Source organism: Neophocaena asiaeorientalis, unplaced genomic scaffold (assembly GCF_003031525.2).
Source record: "Neophocaena asiaeorientalis asiaeorientalis breed wild unplaced genomic scaffold, Neophocaena_asiaeorientalis_V1.1 scaffold369, whole genome shotgun sequence".
In the NCBI taxonomy this organism is placed as follows: Eukaryota; Metazoa; Chordata; class Mammalia; order Artiodactyla; family Phocoenidae; genus Neophocaena; species Neophocaena asiaeorientalis.
In genome coordinates this window covers 2,173,751-2,192,173 of record NW_020175321.1, presented here as the reverse complement: position 1 = coordinate 2,192,173, position 18,423 = coordinate 2,173,751, and the positions used below count along the sequence as shown (strand labels likewise).

The 18,423-nt window shown below is 41.1% G+C and overlaps 1 protein-coding gene across 1 annotated transcript in view; it reads left to right on the top strand.

Moving 5' to 3' along the window:
* The window catches only part of EGLN1 (egl-9 family hypoxia inducible factor 1), a 56,903-nt gene extending 38,686 nt beyond the window's left edge, over nucleotides 1-18,217 (top strand). Inside the window, exons 2-5 of the mRNA XM_024765599.1 lie at nucleotides 6,777-6,896; nucleotides 11,827-11,963; nucleotides 14,562-14,629; nucleotides 15,658-18,217. Coding sequence (XP_024621367.1) covers nucleotides 6,777-6,896; nucleotides 11,827-11,963; nucleotides 14,562-14,629; nucleotides 15,658-15,722 — 390 coding nt within the window. The 3' untranslated portion in view covers nucleotides 15,723-18,217. The remainder of the gene's footprint in view (nucleotides 1-6,776; nucleotides 6,897-11,826; nucleotides 11,964-14,561; nucleotides 14,630-15,657) is intronic.
* The last annotated feature ends 206 nt before the right edge of the window (nucleotides 18,218-18,423 follow it).

The window sequence follows — 18,423 nt, the reverse complement described above, 5'->3', positions numbered from 1 at the left end:
ATTTATAACATTAAAGTTTAGCAAATAAGTCAAGAGACTTAAAATTTTAAATGCCTGTGGATTGCCCTTCCTCATTACCCCTATTAACATGCTAATTAATGCAGTGAACCAAATTCATAACTTTATGAAGTTTTTAATTGTCTCTTTTAGGAAACGAGATTAACTAAGCAGGTGTAATTGAAATCTGCAGTTTTAAAAACTAGATTATTCTTATAGTAAATACCAACTTGCTGTTAGTCTAGTTCTCTTGATGACCTGTTTTCCCCGTATTTGAGCTAGATTTTGTGGACCCCAGAGGTAGTGAATAGTGGTGGGTGCGTGTGCTTTGGGAATGAAGGAGGAAGAGACTTAAAAGCTGTAACTGCTGGGCTGGAGGAAACCTTCTGCAGCACATCTGGACGTGGGAGGACCGAGCCTTACGCACGTGCGTATCGCTGTGTCAGGTGGGCGGTCAGGCCAAACAGGACCCCACTGGAGCCAGGAACTGGGGAGGCTGCAGAGCCGCCGGTTTTCCCTCTGGGCCCCTCAGGGTCTCTGGGGCCTTTGGCAGGCTTTCTGTTCTCATTATAGTTCAGTTTTCTGATCTCCAAAATGGATACATTAATTGTACCTAACCTCATAAACCTGTGAAGACACGGTGAGACGGTAATCCTTGCCTGGCTCAAGGTAAGTGCTTACTGAATGTTAACTGTCAACATCTACAAAGGGCAGAGGGCTGGCGACCCTGGGGCGATATAGTTTAATAGAATACATTTTCAGATAGTAAAGCTTCTCCCCCCATTCAGGGTAAATATAGTACTTTGATAGCCGTAAAGTTTTACTTTTCTTACCTTTGAATCAATGTTTTAAAACAATTCAGTTCAAAAAGGAAAAAGGAAAAAAGTTTCCTGGTTCAACTTCATATTGAATACAAGGCTTCCAGTGCCAGAAATAAATGTCTTCAGATTCCAAAGAGGTATCGCAAACCTCTTCCTTCCTTTTATTCTTAGAGTAAAAAACAAATTTATGGTGTTTCTTATCTTAAGAACGTCCTCAATCGTGTATATTTTCATATCAAAAAGGAAAAAAATAGTATTTAATTGTTTTGCTTATGTTTAAATAGACTTTTCCTAATGGGAAACTGAAATATTTCAACTTGGTGTCTCAAAGAGATGTCAGATTAGGAATGTACCTCAGAATGATATAGTAGGCAATTGCATTGTTTCTTTTTCAGGCTAATGTCTAGACTCTTCCACTGTCTTCCAGCCCAACCCTTATAGGAGTGTGAGGTCGTGTCTGCTGCTCCTCAGAAAGGACAGAAGGATGACCAGGGAGTATCGCTCCAAAATCCCCAACAAATCTCTAGGGATAGAGATACTTCAGTTTTTCTTCGTAGACTTTAATGCCTTTCCTTATCCTTAGGACCAGTACATACAGTGTAAATCTCTTGGAACAGTTTTATCCTTCATAGGTGTGTCTTACTCCCTGTGGGCTGCTATAACAAAATACCACAGACTGGGTAGCTTATTAACACAGAAATGTATTGCTCACAGCCCTAGGGACTGGAAAGTCCGAAATCAAGGCGACCATGCGGGTCACTGTCTGGTGAGGGCCCTTTACTGGTTCGTAGCCGGCGACTTCTGGTTGTGTCCTCACATGGTGGAAGGGGCAGGGTTACCTCCAGAGCCCCTTTGTAAGAGCACTGTTGCATTCATGAGGGCTTCCCCTTTGTGACCTCAGCACCTCCCAAAAGTCCCACCTCCTAAGTCTTTGGGGGTTAGAATTTCAACATGTGAATTTAGGAAGGGACACAAACATTCAGACCATAGCAATGTGCGTTATCTTACATTAATCTTTCATATAAATCCCAGAATACGGAAGCTGCCTTCTTAAAAGCATTTGCTGTGGCCATCGCCACCCAAGGACCACAGTGGCTCACTGCTGCTGACCTTTCGTGTCCTTCTTCCCTCGCTGAATTTTCAAACTTTCATCCTCCTTTTACCAAATTAACTTTACTACTTAAGTAATTAAGTGACAGAGCAGACCGTTATAAAAATACCCCACTGTCCCCTCAGCTGTTTCCTATATTTGCCATGCTTATACTGTTTGCTTTTTATCCCTTCACCTTTCCAAATCACATCTGTCCTTTAAAGATAAGCTGGGATCATGTGTAGCTCAGAGCCTTGTCCCTTTATTTTGTCCCACATGAATAATTCCTTTTTTTCGGAATTATTTTCCTGTTTATTATTTGCACTACTCAGTTTTATCTGTTGATTTGTAAGTGCCTGGTGTTTTCTTTCTTTCCAGTTAAGTCCTTTCAGACAGATATCACACTGACCCTTTTTGTAGTGTGATATGGTAGGTATTCCATAAATATTTTTTGATACTGCTAATGACTTCTAGACTAATAACATGCTCAAGCAGGTGAAATCAGGTGTCAAATGAGTTGTTATTAGTTGCTTTATCAAGAGATTAAGAGAAAATAAATTGAATTTATTAAAAGTATTGTGAATAAGAATCTGCATATTAAAAACAAACAAAACAAGAGCAGCAAAATATCAAGAGTCTTTTTTACACAAATACAGGTAAAATATACCAGGAAGGGGCTTCCCTGGTGGCGCAGTGGTTAAGAATCCGCCTGCCAGTGCAGGGGACACGGGTTCGGTCCCTGGTCCGGGAAGATCCCACATGCTGTGGAGCACCTAACCCCGAGCGCCACAACTACTGAGCCTGCGCTCTAGAGCCCATGAGCCACAGCTACTGAAGCCCGCGTGCCTAGAGCCTGTGCTCCGCAACAAGAGAAGCCACCGCAGTGAGAAGCCCAGGCATCACAGCGAAGACCCAACGCAGCCAAAAATGAATAAATAAATTTTTTAAAAAATTAAAAAATATATATATATACCAGGAAAACAAAATTACCAGTTAAGACGTAAAGTGTAAATATTTCAAACCTGGAAGCACTATGTTACATTTAAGGAACTTTAAATTTTGATAATCCAAACCATAGCTAAGGATAACTTTATTTAAATATGAATACTTACTTTAAAGATAACAGCTTCCAGATTTCATGAGACGTTATAGAAATACCTTTTTATGTTTTCTAGAATCCAAGTGGGGAGGAGTCTCAGGACACACATGAATTGCTAAGTGCCGTTTCACTGTGTCATTTTTAGGCCACACGGATACTTGAATGAATTTATGACCCTTCCAAATCTTTGCATGTTTCCTACAAAATTTATCTTTCCCCAGAACCTCTAGGAGTGTGGCTCTTTCGGGTCTCAGGTTTTTCCGTGGCGATCTGCTCTTTCTGGGTATGCTTGGCTCTCCCTTTTCCTCTTAGAGTCTCTAGTTATAGGCACGGAACGGCTTGTCTGTGCTCTGGGGTCAGGGTCGCCTTGCTTCCTTCTCCTTCACACATCACTCTTATTTTATAGCCACCCGCAGTTAGCTGTAATTATTGATAGGCCGTCTAGTTCGCTGGGTTACGCTGGTGGTTTGCATTTTATCCTTTTACAGTTGTCCTAACGTACTACTGCCTTTCCTGCGGCTGGTATTGACAGGTCAAGCTGGCAGATAAAATGCAGGCCCTGTGTATCACTGATCCCCTTCTCCTTCCTTGCTTTCTCTACATTTGGTAGCGTCCCTGCCACCAGAGCAGAGCTAAAGGGATCTAGGGAACAGCAGGCCAGGCTAAAGTGGTAATGGCACCTCAGATAAGACATTTAGGTGGGCGTGAGTGAGCTATATCAGGGATTACAAAATTTAATTAATACAATTGTTTAAAGCTTTTATTGCATCTTTTATTTTTTCCAAAAGTCTCACTTGGAATTCAAAGGACACAGATAAATGCTGCCCTTAGTTGAAGGCTGGGGCAAGATCAAACAAATGTTTGGCCTCTTCTCATTTCACTGGACCCCCCGCCACCGGGGGCCACCCCCAGGTACCTCCAGTAACCCTAAGGAAAGCGGAGTAGAAGTGACTGACACAAACAGGTCCCATCTTGAGGCATAATCCTGGTGTCTTCAATTCTGTTCCACTCTGGGATGTCTGGCTCATTGTGACTGTTGCTGAGAAACTCCTTTCCTACCCTGTACATGTTACTAAAACCACTCTTTCACCTAGTGTTTCCGTCTTGGTAAATAGTTAGCTCCATTCATTCAGTTACACAGGCTGAAACGAAACCTGCAGTCATCCTTGTCTCTTCCCTACTCTCCGCTTCCGGTCCCTGAGCACATCATGTTGCTTTTCTGCCTTCAGAATACATCCCACCTTGCCACCCTGGTCAGCTTCTTTTTTGTTTTTCTCCTAGAAACAAACTGCAGTAGCCAATTAGCAGTCTTCTTTTTTCACTATCCACCCCCAGTCCCCCAGCACACACACCACAGTCTAGTACAGTGGTCAGTTACACGGGTTCTTAAACCAGACTGCCTGCATTCATACCTGGGTCAGCTGTCGTGTGTCATTAAGAACATGAATTAACCTTTCTGGGCCTCAGTTTCCTTAACAGGTAAATGACGAGGAGGAGGACGGTACTAGTTACCTCATACAGTTGTGTCAGATAAGTTATTATACGTAAATTACTTAGAGTACCGCTTGGCAAATAGTAAACGTCCAGTGAATGTTAGGTAGTGGGTGACGTTGAGGGTATTGCAGTTGTTATTTTTTATTCATACAGAGTCTAAACTGACCACCTTCACACATTAATCAGACGTGTCCTCCATTGGCCTCCTGTCACTTTTAGAGCAGTATCCAGAGTCCTCACCATGGCCTGCTGGACCCCCTCCGACCATCCTCTGCCCTCGCTCCTTTTCCTGCAGCTGTCCTGCTGCTGCCCTCCGCCTGCCACGCCACTGCTGCCTCCGTGCCCGTGGGCCCTCTGCCGGACGTGCTCACCCCGCACACGGACACGCGACTCGCCACTCCCTTCCTTTCATCTCTGCTCAGTGTTAGATCCTCAGAGTGGTCAGAGTATCGTTCTGTCATTTTCTGTATCCTTCAACTTAACACATTATTGACCGGAGATGTATTAACGCCACAGACGTTAGTTTCTGCAAAAATCCCCCAGTCAATAATGTGTTATCTTTTCATAAGATATGAAGAAAATCATCGCTACCTAACATCACGTTATATATGTATGTTTGTTGATTATTTACCCCACTATGCTGAGTTCCATAATAAATGAAAGCAAGAGACTTTGTTCATCATTTTAGCCCCAGGCCCTTTCATGTACATAGTAGGTGCTCAAGAGGTGTTTGTTAAATGGAGGGGTGGGGTGGGGTGGGGTGGGGTGGATGATAGAAGAAGGATTTTTCCGTTTGTTCTTACACGAGAAATGCTGAGGTTAAAAACCAGATAGTCAGAGGGAGGCCTGAGTAAACTTTCTTGAGATGAGAACTCCTTAGGGAAGAGTTCAGGTTGATATTTCTTCTCTTTTCTTTTTTTTTCCTTCTTTTTTCTTGATAAGAATGTATCAAGTAATTTACCATAATTGTCTCGATTAATCATATATGGATTAGTTGCATTATTAAATTAGTACCTTTTTATAGTTAATGTTCAAGGTCTGCTACATATGCCTTTCCTTTGCAGCTTATGACAAGGAAATTGGGTTTATCTTTTATTGAGCATTATTAAATGCAAGAAACATGTCATTCTCCCTCTTATTACAACCTCAGGTCACAAGAAGAGGGGTTTAAAGTCTGTCTAGAATTACGAAAAATAGAGACATAAGTAATCTTCACCAAAAATTCTTCTTATAAAGAGCAGTAGGTCCAGGTGTCTATGAAAATGTGATTTTTTTTTTTTTTAAGCATTCAGGTTTAAAATGCTTTCTAGTCCCTCAGAGATAGAACAGAGTTATTTGTTCACTTAGGAATTTTAAAAATTAGCATTTGCCATTTATCTTAAATAATGATGTAATTTAATTACTGTTTGATGACTATACTAATTCATTGACATTAATACTTACCCATTAACTTTAACACGTGGAGAAATTAGAGAAATAAAGAATTTCAAGAATAACTGGTAATCTTGAGCATCTTTGTTTTTGTTTTCTTCGTAATTCCTGAGATTTTAAAAAAATTACCCTTACTGATTTCACTTCATTATAATGCACTACATTTCTAGGACATGCAAGTTATTTGGTGCTTTTTATTTTGGGCCTCTCTTACGCCTTCATACTTAAACCCAATAGTCTTCTGAACTACATCTTGTTAAAATCTGAGTGAAAAAATGACTTTCTGATTTGAAGAGGGGTTCGTCACATGCTAATTTGTCATTTAGCCTTTTTTAAAAAATCACTGACATTAAATGAGTTAGTGTTTGGAGTTGATCTTCTAAATTGTGCCTATCCAAATTGGTACCGCTCAGAGATGGTATCAGAGGATGTGTGTGACTGTCGGACGGTAACGCAGGTGTTCTGTGGCGAGCTCAGGGAGGGTGGCCATCTCCCATGGAGCAGGACAAAGCCCACCTGATCTTGATTATCGGCATGAGTGACGGATCACGAAAGAGGGTCCTGCAGGCTTTCCGATCCTTCCACATCAGCTTTTCCCATCACTGTGAGGCAGAATTCACCACACTTTGCATTGTTCAGCCGCCTACCCTGTGTTTTTTCTTAATGTCAACATAGAAGATTTTTACCTCTTCTATTTACAAACATGATTTTTATTAGAGAAAGAATTTAAGCTTAAGTCAGAGTAGCCCGAAATCAGAGATCTTTGCTGTAAGCTGTTTTCCCTTTTTATTCATACGTGGACTTTAAATTTTATTATTATTATTATTATTTATTATTATTACAGGCCATGGTTGCTTGTTATCCAGGCAACGGAACGGGTTATGTACGTCATGTCGATAATCCAAATGGAGATGGAAGATGTGTGACATGTATATATTATCTTAATAAAGACTGGGATGCCAAGGTATGCCACCTCATTGAGCATTTTTTTTTTCTTACAGGTATTTTTTCCTCACAAGTAGTGTTAAGATTCATACTCCTCATAGGTGAGACTGTCTTTAAAACGTGGGACAGTTAAACATTTCTCCTTAGGTATGTTTCACGCAGGTATTAGGAGTGGATCTTCGTTAACATGAAACAGATCCTAATAGAGCTCAGAAAGTAGATTCTTTCATTTCGGATGTTGAAACATTCATATCCAAAATCTAACTTTAACAAAAGTATCTTTTATTAAAATAATATCCCTTCTAGTAGTTTCTATAAAAACACTTCTGAGAGTGTTCGTTTTATCATGACTTTTGCGGGAGATTATGTATTACGATTATGAAGAGTTATTTGCTCTTTAGCGCCTGCATTTCGTGCTTTGCATTGTTGCAGAGGTGTTGTCTGGCACTGGGCTGTGGGATATTGGAGGCAGGATTTCTTTGTCCCCGGATTATGAAAAGCTAGTTTATCGGTACTGAAAAATCCTGTAAAACCAGTTAGAATGTGCAGCATATCCAGTTTCTCATGTTGCAAATATTTATTCCCTTAACATCAGCCTGAGTTTCACTTAAGTTTAAATGATTTAAACTTTAGAAGTGTGTCATGTGTTACTGCACTGGAGGTTGTATAAACTAATTTTTGGTTGATTTTTGTAAAAAATCTCTTTTTACTTACATGTAATGAAGCAAAATATTTAAATAGAAAAGTGAACATAATGTATAGCCCAGTGGATTTTCAGAGAGTGAACACACTTGTGTAGCCAAGGTAATTTAAAAAAAATCAAATAACCTTTAAAACACCTTCTTCCACCACATGCATACACACATAAATGGAAATCACGAGGTCTTAAATGTACAAAAACTTAGTCCTGTTCTAAAAGCAAATCCTAAAACTTAGAGTATGCTCACGGTGATCCAGTCATCTTTCCATATCATATACTGATTTAAGGAATTTCCTCTGTCCTTGATACTCTGTGTAGAAAACCCTAAAGATTCCACACAGAAACTGTTAGAACTGATAAATGAATTCAGCAAGGTAGCAGGATACAAGATTAATATACAAAAATCTGTTGCATTTCCTTACACTAACAATGAAATACCAGAAAGAGAAAGTAAAAAATATTCTGTTTAAAATCACATCATAAAAAGAATATATCTAGGAATAAATCTAACCAAGGAGGTAAAGGACTTATATGCTGAGAACTATAAGACACTGATAAAGGAAATCAAAGGTGATGCAAGGAAAAGGGAAGATATTCCATGCTTTTGGATTGGAAGAATTAATATAGTTAAAATATGGCCATATAACCCAAAGCAGTCTACAGATTTAATGAAATCCCCATCAGATTAGCCATGACATTTTTCACATAACTAGAACAGATCATCCTAAAATTCATATAGAATCACAAAAAAACCAGAATTGCCAAAGTGATCCTGAGGGAAAAGAACAAAGCTGGAGGCACAGCCCTCCCAGACTTCAGATTATACTCCAAAGCTAGTGTACTCAAAAGAGCGTGGTGTTGGCACAGAAACAGACATATGGATTGGTGAAACAGAATAGAGAGCCCAGAAACAAACCCACACATCTACGGTCAGTTAATCTTTGACAGAGCAGGCAAGAATATGCAGTGGAGAAAAGACAGTCTCTTTAGCACGTGGTGCTGGGAAAGTTGGACAGCCGCGTGTAAATCAGTGAAGTTAGAACACACCTTCACACCATGCGCAAAAATAGACTCAAAATGGCTTAAAGACTTAAATATAAGACATGACAGCATAAAACTCCAAGAAGAGAACACAGGCAAAACATCCTCCGACATAAATCGTACCAATGTTTTTCTTAGGTCGGTCTCCCAAGGCAATAGAAACAAAAGCAAAAATAAACAAATGGGACCTAATCAAACTTAAAAGCTTTTGCACAGCAAGGGAAACCATAAACAAAAAGAAAAGACAGCCTGTGCGCTGGGAGAAAATATTTGCAAACAGTGCGACCGACAAAGGCTTAATTTCCAGAATGTACAAACAGCTCATACAATTCAATAACAAAACAAACAAACAACCCAACCAGAAAATGGCAGAAGAACTAAGTAGACATTTCTCCAAAGAAGACATGCAGATGGCCAACAGACACAGGAAAAGATGCTCAACATTACTAATTATCAGAGAAATGCAAGTCAAAAGTACAATGAGGTAACACCTCACAGAACGGTCAGAATGGCCATCATCATAAAGTCTACAAATAATAAATGCTGGAGAGGGTGTGGAGAAAAGGGAACCCTCTTGCACTGTTGGTGGGAATGTAAATTGGTGCAGCCACTATGGAGAACAGTATGGAGGTTCCTTAAAAAATTAAAAAGAGTTACCATATGATCCAGCAATCCCACTCCTGGGCAGGTATCTGGAAAAGACGAAAGCTGTAATTCAAAAAGATACATGCACCCCAGTGTTCATAGCGGCACTACTTACAATAGCCAAGGCATGGAAGCAACCTAAGGGTCTATCAACAGAGGAGTGGATAAAGAAGATGCAGTACATATAGACAATGGAATACTACTCAGGTACAAAAAAGAACAAAATAATGCCATTGGCAGCCACATGGATGGACCTAGAGATTATCATGCTAAGTGAAGTAAGTCAGACAGAGAAAGACAAATATTATATGGTATCACTTACATGTAGAATCTAAAGAATATTACAAATGAACTTATTTACAAAATAGAAACAGACTCAGACATAGAAAACAAACTTATGGTTACCAAAGGGGAAGGGGGGAGGGATAAATTGGGAGCATGGGATTAACAGGCGCACACTGCTGTATATAGAATAGGGAAACAAGGATTTACTATATAGCACAGGGAACCGTATCCGATATCTTGTAATAAACTATAATCGGCAAGAATTTTTAAGAAAGAATATAGATATGCACACATGTGTATAACCGAATCACTCTGCTGTACATCTAAAACTAACACAATATTGTAAATCAACTATACCTCAATAAAATGAATAAAGTTTAGAATTAAAAAAAAAGAGCAAGTAACAAAACAAATGCAAGAATAGAAAGTATTATAGAAGTGTGACAAGTAGTTTAAAAAATGTTACTTTTCTGGGAAGAAAAAAAGAATTTCCTCTGTCCTACTCCAAGTTCAAAGTAGAGGTAAGTTTTACTGCTAAGTATATTTTGAGGCATTATGTCAACAAACATGGGTTTTTGTTATAGCTTTTAAAGTTTGAAATAGAGACATAAATTTGGTAATTCACCTTGAGCCCAACGCACAAAACAAATTGCTATAAATTTGGTTAGAATTTAAATTTTTTTCCCGATTTTGTGAGTATCTAGAAAACTAGGAATATGTTTGATCAACTCTTAAATTTTACATTTTGTTAGAATCTAGGTTCTTTCTAGGCTGATCTTTTAATTTTTATATGACCTGTCCAAGGTCATTAATACGTTGTTTTTAAATTAGCGTATAAGCAGAAAAAAATCTTCAGTATTTTTATATGTAAAACTGAAAACTTTCACTGCAAGATTGCACTGAATATGTACACTGTGGCAGAAGTTGTTCTGGGTGCTGGAAACAGCGGGAATAGAACTATCCCTCCCAGAGCTTGGGCTGGAGTGGAGGGTACAGATCAGTAGACGGACGATTACAGTTGGCGCTGCCAAGTGCAGGACAGACTGCTGTGGGAGCACGTGGGAGCCCGCCTAATTCAGGGATCAGGGAAAGTTTCCCAGAGGAAGACTGGTAGCTTCAACTACATGTTTCTGAACATTTTCAGTAGATGGCCTGTGGTATTCCCGGTGACTCCAGTGAAAGGGCGGAGGGCAGGGGGAGAGAAAAGAGGCATGTTCTCGGTCACAGTCTAGAGCTCCTTTAAAAGATGTCTGCATGAGTGCTTTGGCAGTCGCTCGGAACAATGCTGGAACCTGAGGAAGGAAGGCAAGGGAACCGGGTAGCTTGAATCTACCTTACTTGACAGTGAGCCTGTAAACAGCTTCTCTGGCTGTAGTGGAACCGAGGAATAGGCCCAGCCTCCACGGTGTCTTGATCAAGTATCAATGTGCCTTTCAGTTTAAGAGTCTACCTGTTAGGAGTTGAGTTTTCCAAGGGTGAAGAGCTACTCACTTGGGTCGGGTTTACCTCGCTTTACTCCCCCCCACCCAGATTATAATTACCACAAGGACCACATCTGTCTGAATTATTTCCTACTCTGCACCCAGGGCCCAGGACAGGGCCCAGAACAATAGACATCCAGTCAGTATTGGAATGAATAGGTGAGTCCATCTGGTCCAAACAGAGAAGGATCTTTGCTGGGGTAAATAGTAATGATCCTTTGTGAAGGGAGTCCAGTTGTATAGGCAGGGAGTCATCGATGTGTCAGGCCCAGTCTGGGGAGGGAGAGCTACAGTTTCTAATAATGACTGCAGCGCTGATGATAAATGACACTTGCTACTGATTTAGTGAGTTCCTTAAATAAGAGGCATTAGATTTGGCAAGGGCAAAGAGCTAGTTCTTTGACATACTTAAACCATTTGTAGTAATTTAGTCAACATGACTAGATATGGATACATTTTTAAGAGTAGGTTAAGCAGGTCATCACCATACATAAATAAGAAATGCTTACTACTTTTTCAGGCTTTCAAGTGTCATTTTAAGACTTTTGAGTTCAGATCACATACATCTGTCTCATCAAGTATTTACAAAATTCTCTAAAAGAAGGAACGAACGTTTCCTTGTATTGATTGGCGCATGTACTTGAAATCTCGGCTCACCTTCCCACCTCGTTAACCGAGATACGTTTGTGAATAATTGATTTAAGACTTCGAATATCCTGAATTGGTATTTCCCCCCCTAAATTTAATTTTGTAGCATTCTTGGTCACTCACGCTTACACATTTGGCCCTTTTCCTAGGTAAGTGGAGGTATACTTCGAATTTTCCCGGAAGGCAAGGCCCAGTTTGCCGACATTGAACCCAGGTTTGATAGACTGCTGTTTTTCTGGTCCGACCGTCGCAACCCTCATGAAGTGCAGCCAGCATACGCTACAAGGTAGTACTCCTCCCCTTCGGGAAGAAGTGGTCAAGAGCATGTAGGGTGGGAGGGGGTGGCTGGGGTGAACATGGACATTTTCTAACGCGTACTTTCCTGCTCTTCACCTGCCTTTACCAGAGGGCCTCGGTCGTAACTGTTTAATTGGAATAATTCTGTAAGATTGATTCACAGTTGGTACCAAGCGCTTGTGAGTCTCTTTGCACAGCCACTCCATGTCTGGGGTCAGTCAGGGGAGCACGGGGCTCCCGTCTTCCCTTAACTGTGATCTGTTCTCGGATCTGGTGAGAGTATTCACTTGGGGAATAAAGATTAGATAGAGAAGGGAAAGGGCAACTTTGTTAAAGGTGGTCCGGCAGGGGTGGGGGGCAGAGGGATGACGCAGAAAAACGATACAGAAGAGAGAAAAACACATAACCAGAGAGCAGAAATACAGAGGAAGAAGAGTAGAGCAAAGACAAGTGGAGAAGAGGTATTTGGGAGTTAATGTTAGAAAAATCACCCTTCAGCTTTAACAGTAAACGTCTGTTAGGCTTGTTACACGCTCCTCTGCGTTATTTTCTACGTTACACTCTCTTCCTACAAAGTTTAGTTTTCTAAACCTATTATGTTTAACGTATTCTTAAAAACATTTCTTTTTACCATTAACCATGACCCAATTAAAATGTTTAGACTATTAAAATGGAAGATGTTACAGACATTGTTATCAAAATGAATATTTGGGGGAAAAAGTGCTACTTTTTAAATACCTATTTTTCATTATAGAAGGGACTTTGAACCTTACAGTAGTGAATCACTGGCATGCATTTGCCTAGGTCCCTTAGATACACTGGGAGAAGAGCTGCCTCTTGATAATGATGTTAGAGACGGGCCAGCATTTGATGAGGTTCAAGCTCTGAAGACTTTGTCACCTGTCCCTCCTTCTGGCTTCTCTCCGAGCCATGTTGCCTCAGCCGTAATTCATCATAGCGAGTGCCGGCTGAGCGGTGTGGCTAGCGGCCAAAAGAATCCCTGGGTGGAGGCCGGGGGTCCCGTCACATCACACGGCGCGCCGTCCTGAATCCCCGCCTCGCCTCCCGTCCCCCCGGTGCCCGTCTCCGCCCTAGAGACCGCTTCACAGACCTTGCTTTTTATGGAATCTCGAATACGGTGTGGCTGTAGCCTTTCTAGATGAAGACAGAACCGACATTTTAGGTGGTAAATAGATGCCAAGACGATTAGGGAGTGCTCCAGGGGTTTGCAGGAGGGAGACAGGGCTGTTGAATTGGAATCGACACTGGGCCTGGAGTGAGGGGAGCGGGGAGTAGGGCAGCGTCGGCCTCTGCCGGGAGCAGGGGCAGCTGTGGAAGTCCCAGCAGAGGGGGACATGGGGACGAGGGGCCTCTAAACAGATGGCTGGAGGGAGAGGCAGGGGAGGCAGAGCCACGCCTGCTACTCTACAGCTGTCTTCTGGGAAGGCCTTGGGGCAGGTGTTAGAACTCTGATGACTAAGTGACTGAAAGTGTAGGGCAGGTGCGGAAGACGTACCAAAGTGTTTGTCTGTGCACCTTCCCTGTTGCCACGGCCGCCGACAGGACAGAAGAGGCTGCGTGGTAGGGGAGGGGCTGGAGCTCTGGAAGCCGGGAGGCCAGACCCGGAGCTGCAGCTGAGTGGCCTGGGGCTTCGGCCTCCCCCGCTGCCCAGACTCCCAGCCTCCACTCTCCTCTGCCTTTGACTCGTTGCTTCCGCCGCGTTACAGGATTTAGTTCTGCCACGTTTGCTGGCTCCTCATTTGATCAGTGTTGCTTTGCCCCCAGCGAACACCGGCCAGAAGCCGCAGGACACTCTGACCGATGGCTGCGTCCTACTCAGGCGCTGGTCACGTGCAGCGTGCTTCCACGTCCTGTGGTGTGTGCACATTTCCCATGTTATTGGTACCGAAAGCTGTAACTAAGTGGTATTTAATAAACCAGAGATTCTTCAGTATTTGTGAAATGAGATACTCCAAGTGAGTGATGAAATTTTCAGAAAAATGAAACAAAACATAGTATAATTGCTTTGATAAAAATCCTAAAACATTCTTAGCATAATTTAAGTTTCTTGATGACTCCAGGTTGTAAAATTGTAAACCCCCATCACGATTCTTTGCCGGTATGTGTGTAGTGATGTCCTCAGAAGTGGTGGAGACTTAGCCCTCCCTTGCTCTACAGGGCCCCTGGCCTTGAGTCCTTCTCTGTTTCTCTGCTTTTCTTTTAGAACTTGTACTATTGATAGCGTGCTTTTTCTGTAACAGCCACTCTTACCTTCTTACTGTCTGTTTCTGATCTGCTGTGGGCTTGCAAAACAGATAATCAAGTAGGTTAAGTAGGTGTTAAGAAAGTCATAAAAACTCGTCAACTCTGCAACATAAATTTTAGCGACTCCTGGCTCTCTGCCATACTCCTGAGCACTGGGACTACTGGTTAAGTGAGTGGGTTGTTGCTCCGCTCCCTTATCATCTGATGTCACCCCAAGTTAGGCATTATTTTGGCGTTACAAGTTTTAGTAGACCTTTGCAACAGAATACGCTTTGTTTTCCCCAGTGTGATCATTCTTACCCTATTCTGAATTTTCTTTTAGGTACGCAATAACTGTTTGGTATTTTGATGCAGATGAGAGAGCACGAGCTAAAGTAAAATATCTAACAGGTAAACATCTGGGGCCAGGGTACACCGGAAGGAAGAGACCCCGCAGCCAGGCAGGGCTTTCCGTGAGCCAGAAGACTGGCTCCTTGTTTCCGTCTGATTCTTAATTCCCCTATTTAAGAGGGCTGCTCTTAAGTCATCTTCAGTGTTATCTTGAACCGCCACAATTGCCCAAAGATGAGGAAAGTTTGAGACAAAGAGGTCTGGGAAAATCATTTGAGTCCAAGCTGAGTTTTTCTGTGATAATCCTTTTCAGTCACAGGCTGGCTTCCTCTCATTCTCCCCGCAGAGGAAAGGTAATAATATCCTTTCCGTGTTAGATGTACGTGCTCTGAAGAGTACTCCAGGTCTGCCGTGTAAAATGTGGACATGAAGAAAATTAATACAAAGGGGATGAATTGACATGCTGAAATCAGTAAAGCAGACAGGCATGTGGAGTCCACGTCTGCCAGTGGCGTCCATAGGTCACCCCCAGTTACGGGTTATCTCCTGGAGCGGTTGGGTCTGAGGTTTCCATCGGATGGACCACTGACCTGCCTTGTCTTTAACCCTACCTTGTATCTCCACAAACCTGCTCAAGTTCGTTCATATTACTGATCTAACTAGCTGTATATTCATGGGCCCGTTGATAATCCCACATCAGCCTTTTATAAAACTCTGAAAGGTGAATGTTCACGCCTTTTCTGTGTATTTTTAAAATTTTATTTGTGACAGAAGCCTAGTAGTGTGCTTTCAGTGATGCTGAACACACTGTGCTCTTACAGCAGTTTGATTTGCTTTTCAAATAAAAGGAGACAAAAATCATTCTCTCTGTGTAGAGAATGATTTTTCCCTTTGAGGGTTTACTAGTTCAGCGTCTGTGCATGCCTCGTAATACAGTCCCGAGGGTAACTTTTGGAAGTGCAAGCGTGATCATTTTCAGATGATGTGTGTTTGCAAAGCTGAAACGCTGTGCGTACTGTTAGGAACTTAGTGGGAAGCAGTACTCTGGTGCTTACTGAATGAATGAATTTTTTTTTTTTACCTTGCAGGTGAAAAAGGTGTGAGGGTTGAACTCAATAAACCTTCCGATTCAATCAGTAAAGACGTCTTATAGAGCCTTTGATCCAGCAATACCCCACTTCATCTGCAGTAATTATTGACGCTGTTTGTTAACTTGTGAATACGAATAAATGGGACAAAGAAAATAGACCACCAGTTGGCAATTTAAGGAAACAAACAACTTTTTTGTGTTGCATCAAAATGAAGATTTTGACTGTGTGGCTTTGTACTGCATGATTGACTCCAAACCTGTGATTGGGAGGAATATAAGTTATCAGCTGAAAGTGGTATTTACATCTGGACATGAAATAAGTGCCCTAGGTAGAATTTTTTCATTCTTATATTTTGCCAGATCTGTCATCTAGCTGACTTCATTTCATCTCTCCCTTTTTTATATAGTCAAGTTTGAATTTGAAGTAATTTTTTATATGATCAGGTACAATTTATCAAAACTGAATTGAGAAAAAAATTACAGTATTATTCCCCAAAATAGCATCAATCTATTTTTGTAAACCTCTTCGTACTATTAAATTTTGCCCTAAGAGGCCTCTTATAATGATTGTTGCCAGTGACTAATGATTACTTTAATTTTCTTTTTACTTAAAATAAGAAAAGGAGCACTTTAATCACCAGCTGAAAAATCCGATTGTTTTGTGTCCTGTCTTACACTAATTTGGACTCTTAAAAATTGCTGCTGTTGTTTTCCTGACATTGTTAGTAGTGAAACATAACAGTAAAACCATCACCGTTTACTACCAATAACTTTTAGTTCATGCTTTATAAGAAAAAAATACACAGTAAAAAGGTTTTATCTTTTAAGTTACATTTAAAAAAAACTAAAGTGACTGGCACTAAATGAACTTGAGGTTATCCTCAGCATCAAGTTCCCAAGATGAAGGGCTTTCTTATGCTTTCAGGTATATATATCCTATAGATGTAGAAGATACTGTCCCCTTTCCTAAGACTTTTCCTTTTGCTTCCCGTCAAGTTGATTGTACTTTCAATTTTGCTGTTAACGTTTTCTTCCTACTCCTGTGCCCATCTGGTCAGCAGATCAGCACCTCGTTCCTGTTGGGTAGCGTCAAGGGGAGACTGTGCGCATTCAGACTGAACGGTGTTGGTAGAGACTTAATGTGAGTGACGCCTCAGACCAGTGCTGACACACTCCCCAGACATGACGCTCTTCGTCAGTACCGAAAGATGGATGTTTAGCTTACAAACACAAAAAAGCAGAAAAACAGATACTTTTACGTTTCATGAGTTTGCTTTTTCACTTTTCAGGAAAAAAAGAGGGAATACTACAAAATCACACAAGGCCTCCCAGACTTCTGTTATTTAACACCTGAATTAGGATGGGTGTCTTAGACTTCAGTTTCCTAGGCTCTTCAGCAAAGCCCTAAGGGTGGTATCTGTATTTTGCGTGAATTATGGGTGTAAGACCTTTGCCCACTTCAGTTTTCTATCTCTATCCTTAATTTTCTTTGCCAAAATAATGTGAGTGTACAGAAATATTTCTGTATATTTCAACCTATGACAGTTTTAGCATCTGTATAGTTTGTACTCAATTAGAGACCTTTTCTATGGAAAGCTCAGTAATTTTTATTAAAAGATTGCTATTGTTCATGTAAAACATGAAAAAAAAAATTGTTTAGTGAACTGACAGTGTGGACTTAGGGTGGGATTGAATAGTCAGTATTGTGATCTCACTTCCGGAGAACTTGCAGGAGACAATTACAGTTGACTGTTGTTTTTCCTCGCCCGCGTGCAGTTTCGTTCCGCTTCCTCTCCTAGTTCCATAGAATACAGCGGAGCGTCTCGACAGTAAGTGCCTCTGCCCCCTGCCCTCCACACTCCCCGAGCGCAAGTTGTCTTTGCCACCTGGCCTGCGGTGCAGTGCGCTGCCTGAGGCCACAACTCAAAAAGCGCTGTTATTTTTAGGTCTAGTAGAAATCGTATGATGTGGATGGGAGGCTTGTCTGTGAAGGTGTACAGCAACAGCCTTTTAATCTGGGAGCCCCTGTGTCATTCAGATGTGTTTCTCTGCAGTTGTGCAAAGTGTCAGATTCTACTACCTGTGGGTTTTGCTCACCAGACAGGTTTTAAGTTTTGGTTTTTTGTGTTTTTTTGTTTTTTGTTTTTGGAAAAGTTTATATAAGTTCTTGGAGATTGTTGTGAAAGGATTGAGAAATCGGGATAGCCATTCCTTTAATATCCATTTAAAATCTGTTCATTTCATGTTAGTGGGACCGTTAACTTGTCACCAAGCAGGACTCTATATAAAACAAAACTTAAAACTTTTTGTGGCCTATATGTGTTTAATCCTGGTTAAAGATAAAGCTTCTAATGCTGTTTTCATTCACCATATTAACCAGCCATTAAAACACAGACCTTTATCCACAGCAGGCAAAGAATTTGAGGATTCATCTACAGATAGACTATAAAGTCATGTAATTTGAGAAGCGGCGTTTCATTATGAAAAAGCTCTCAAGATGCTTGTAAAGCTAATCTAATTAAAAAGATGTATAAATGTTCTTGAAAAAATTATGCTTATTTCCGCCTGTCTTGTTTTTTTTTTAATCCTTTATCATACACTGACTTTCTTAATGGGCCCTTCCGTCAGATAATGTGCTTTTCTATCACACATCCCTGGTTCGGTCCAGAGCGTTTGGTATTGCTTTTTATACATGATAACAGGGGGAAGAGAGAGAACAGTAAACACGGGCGTCAGACAATTTCAGCAACATCCTGGGAGTAGC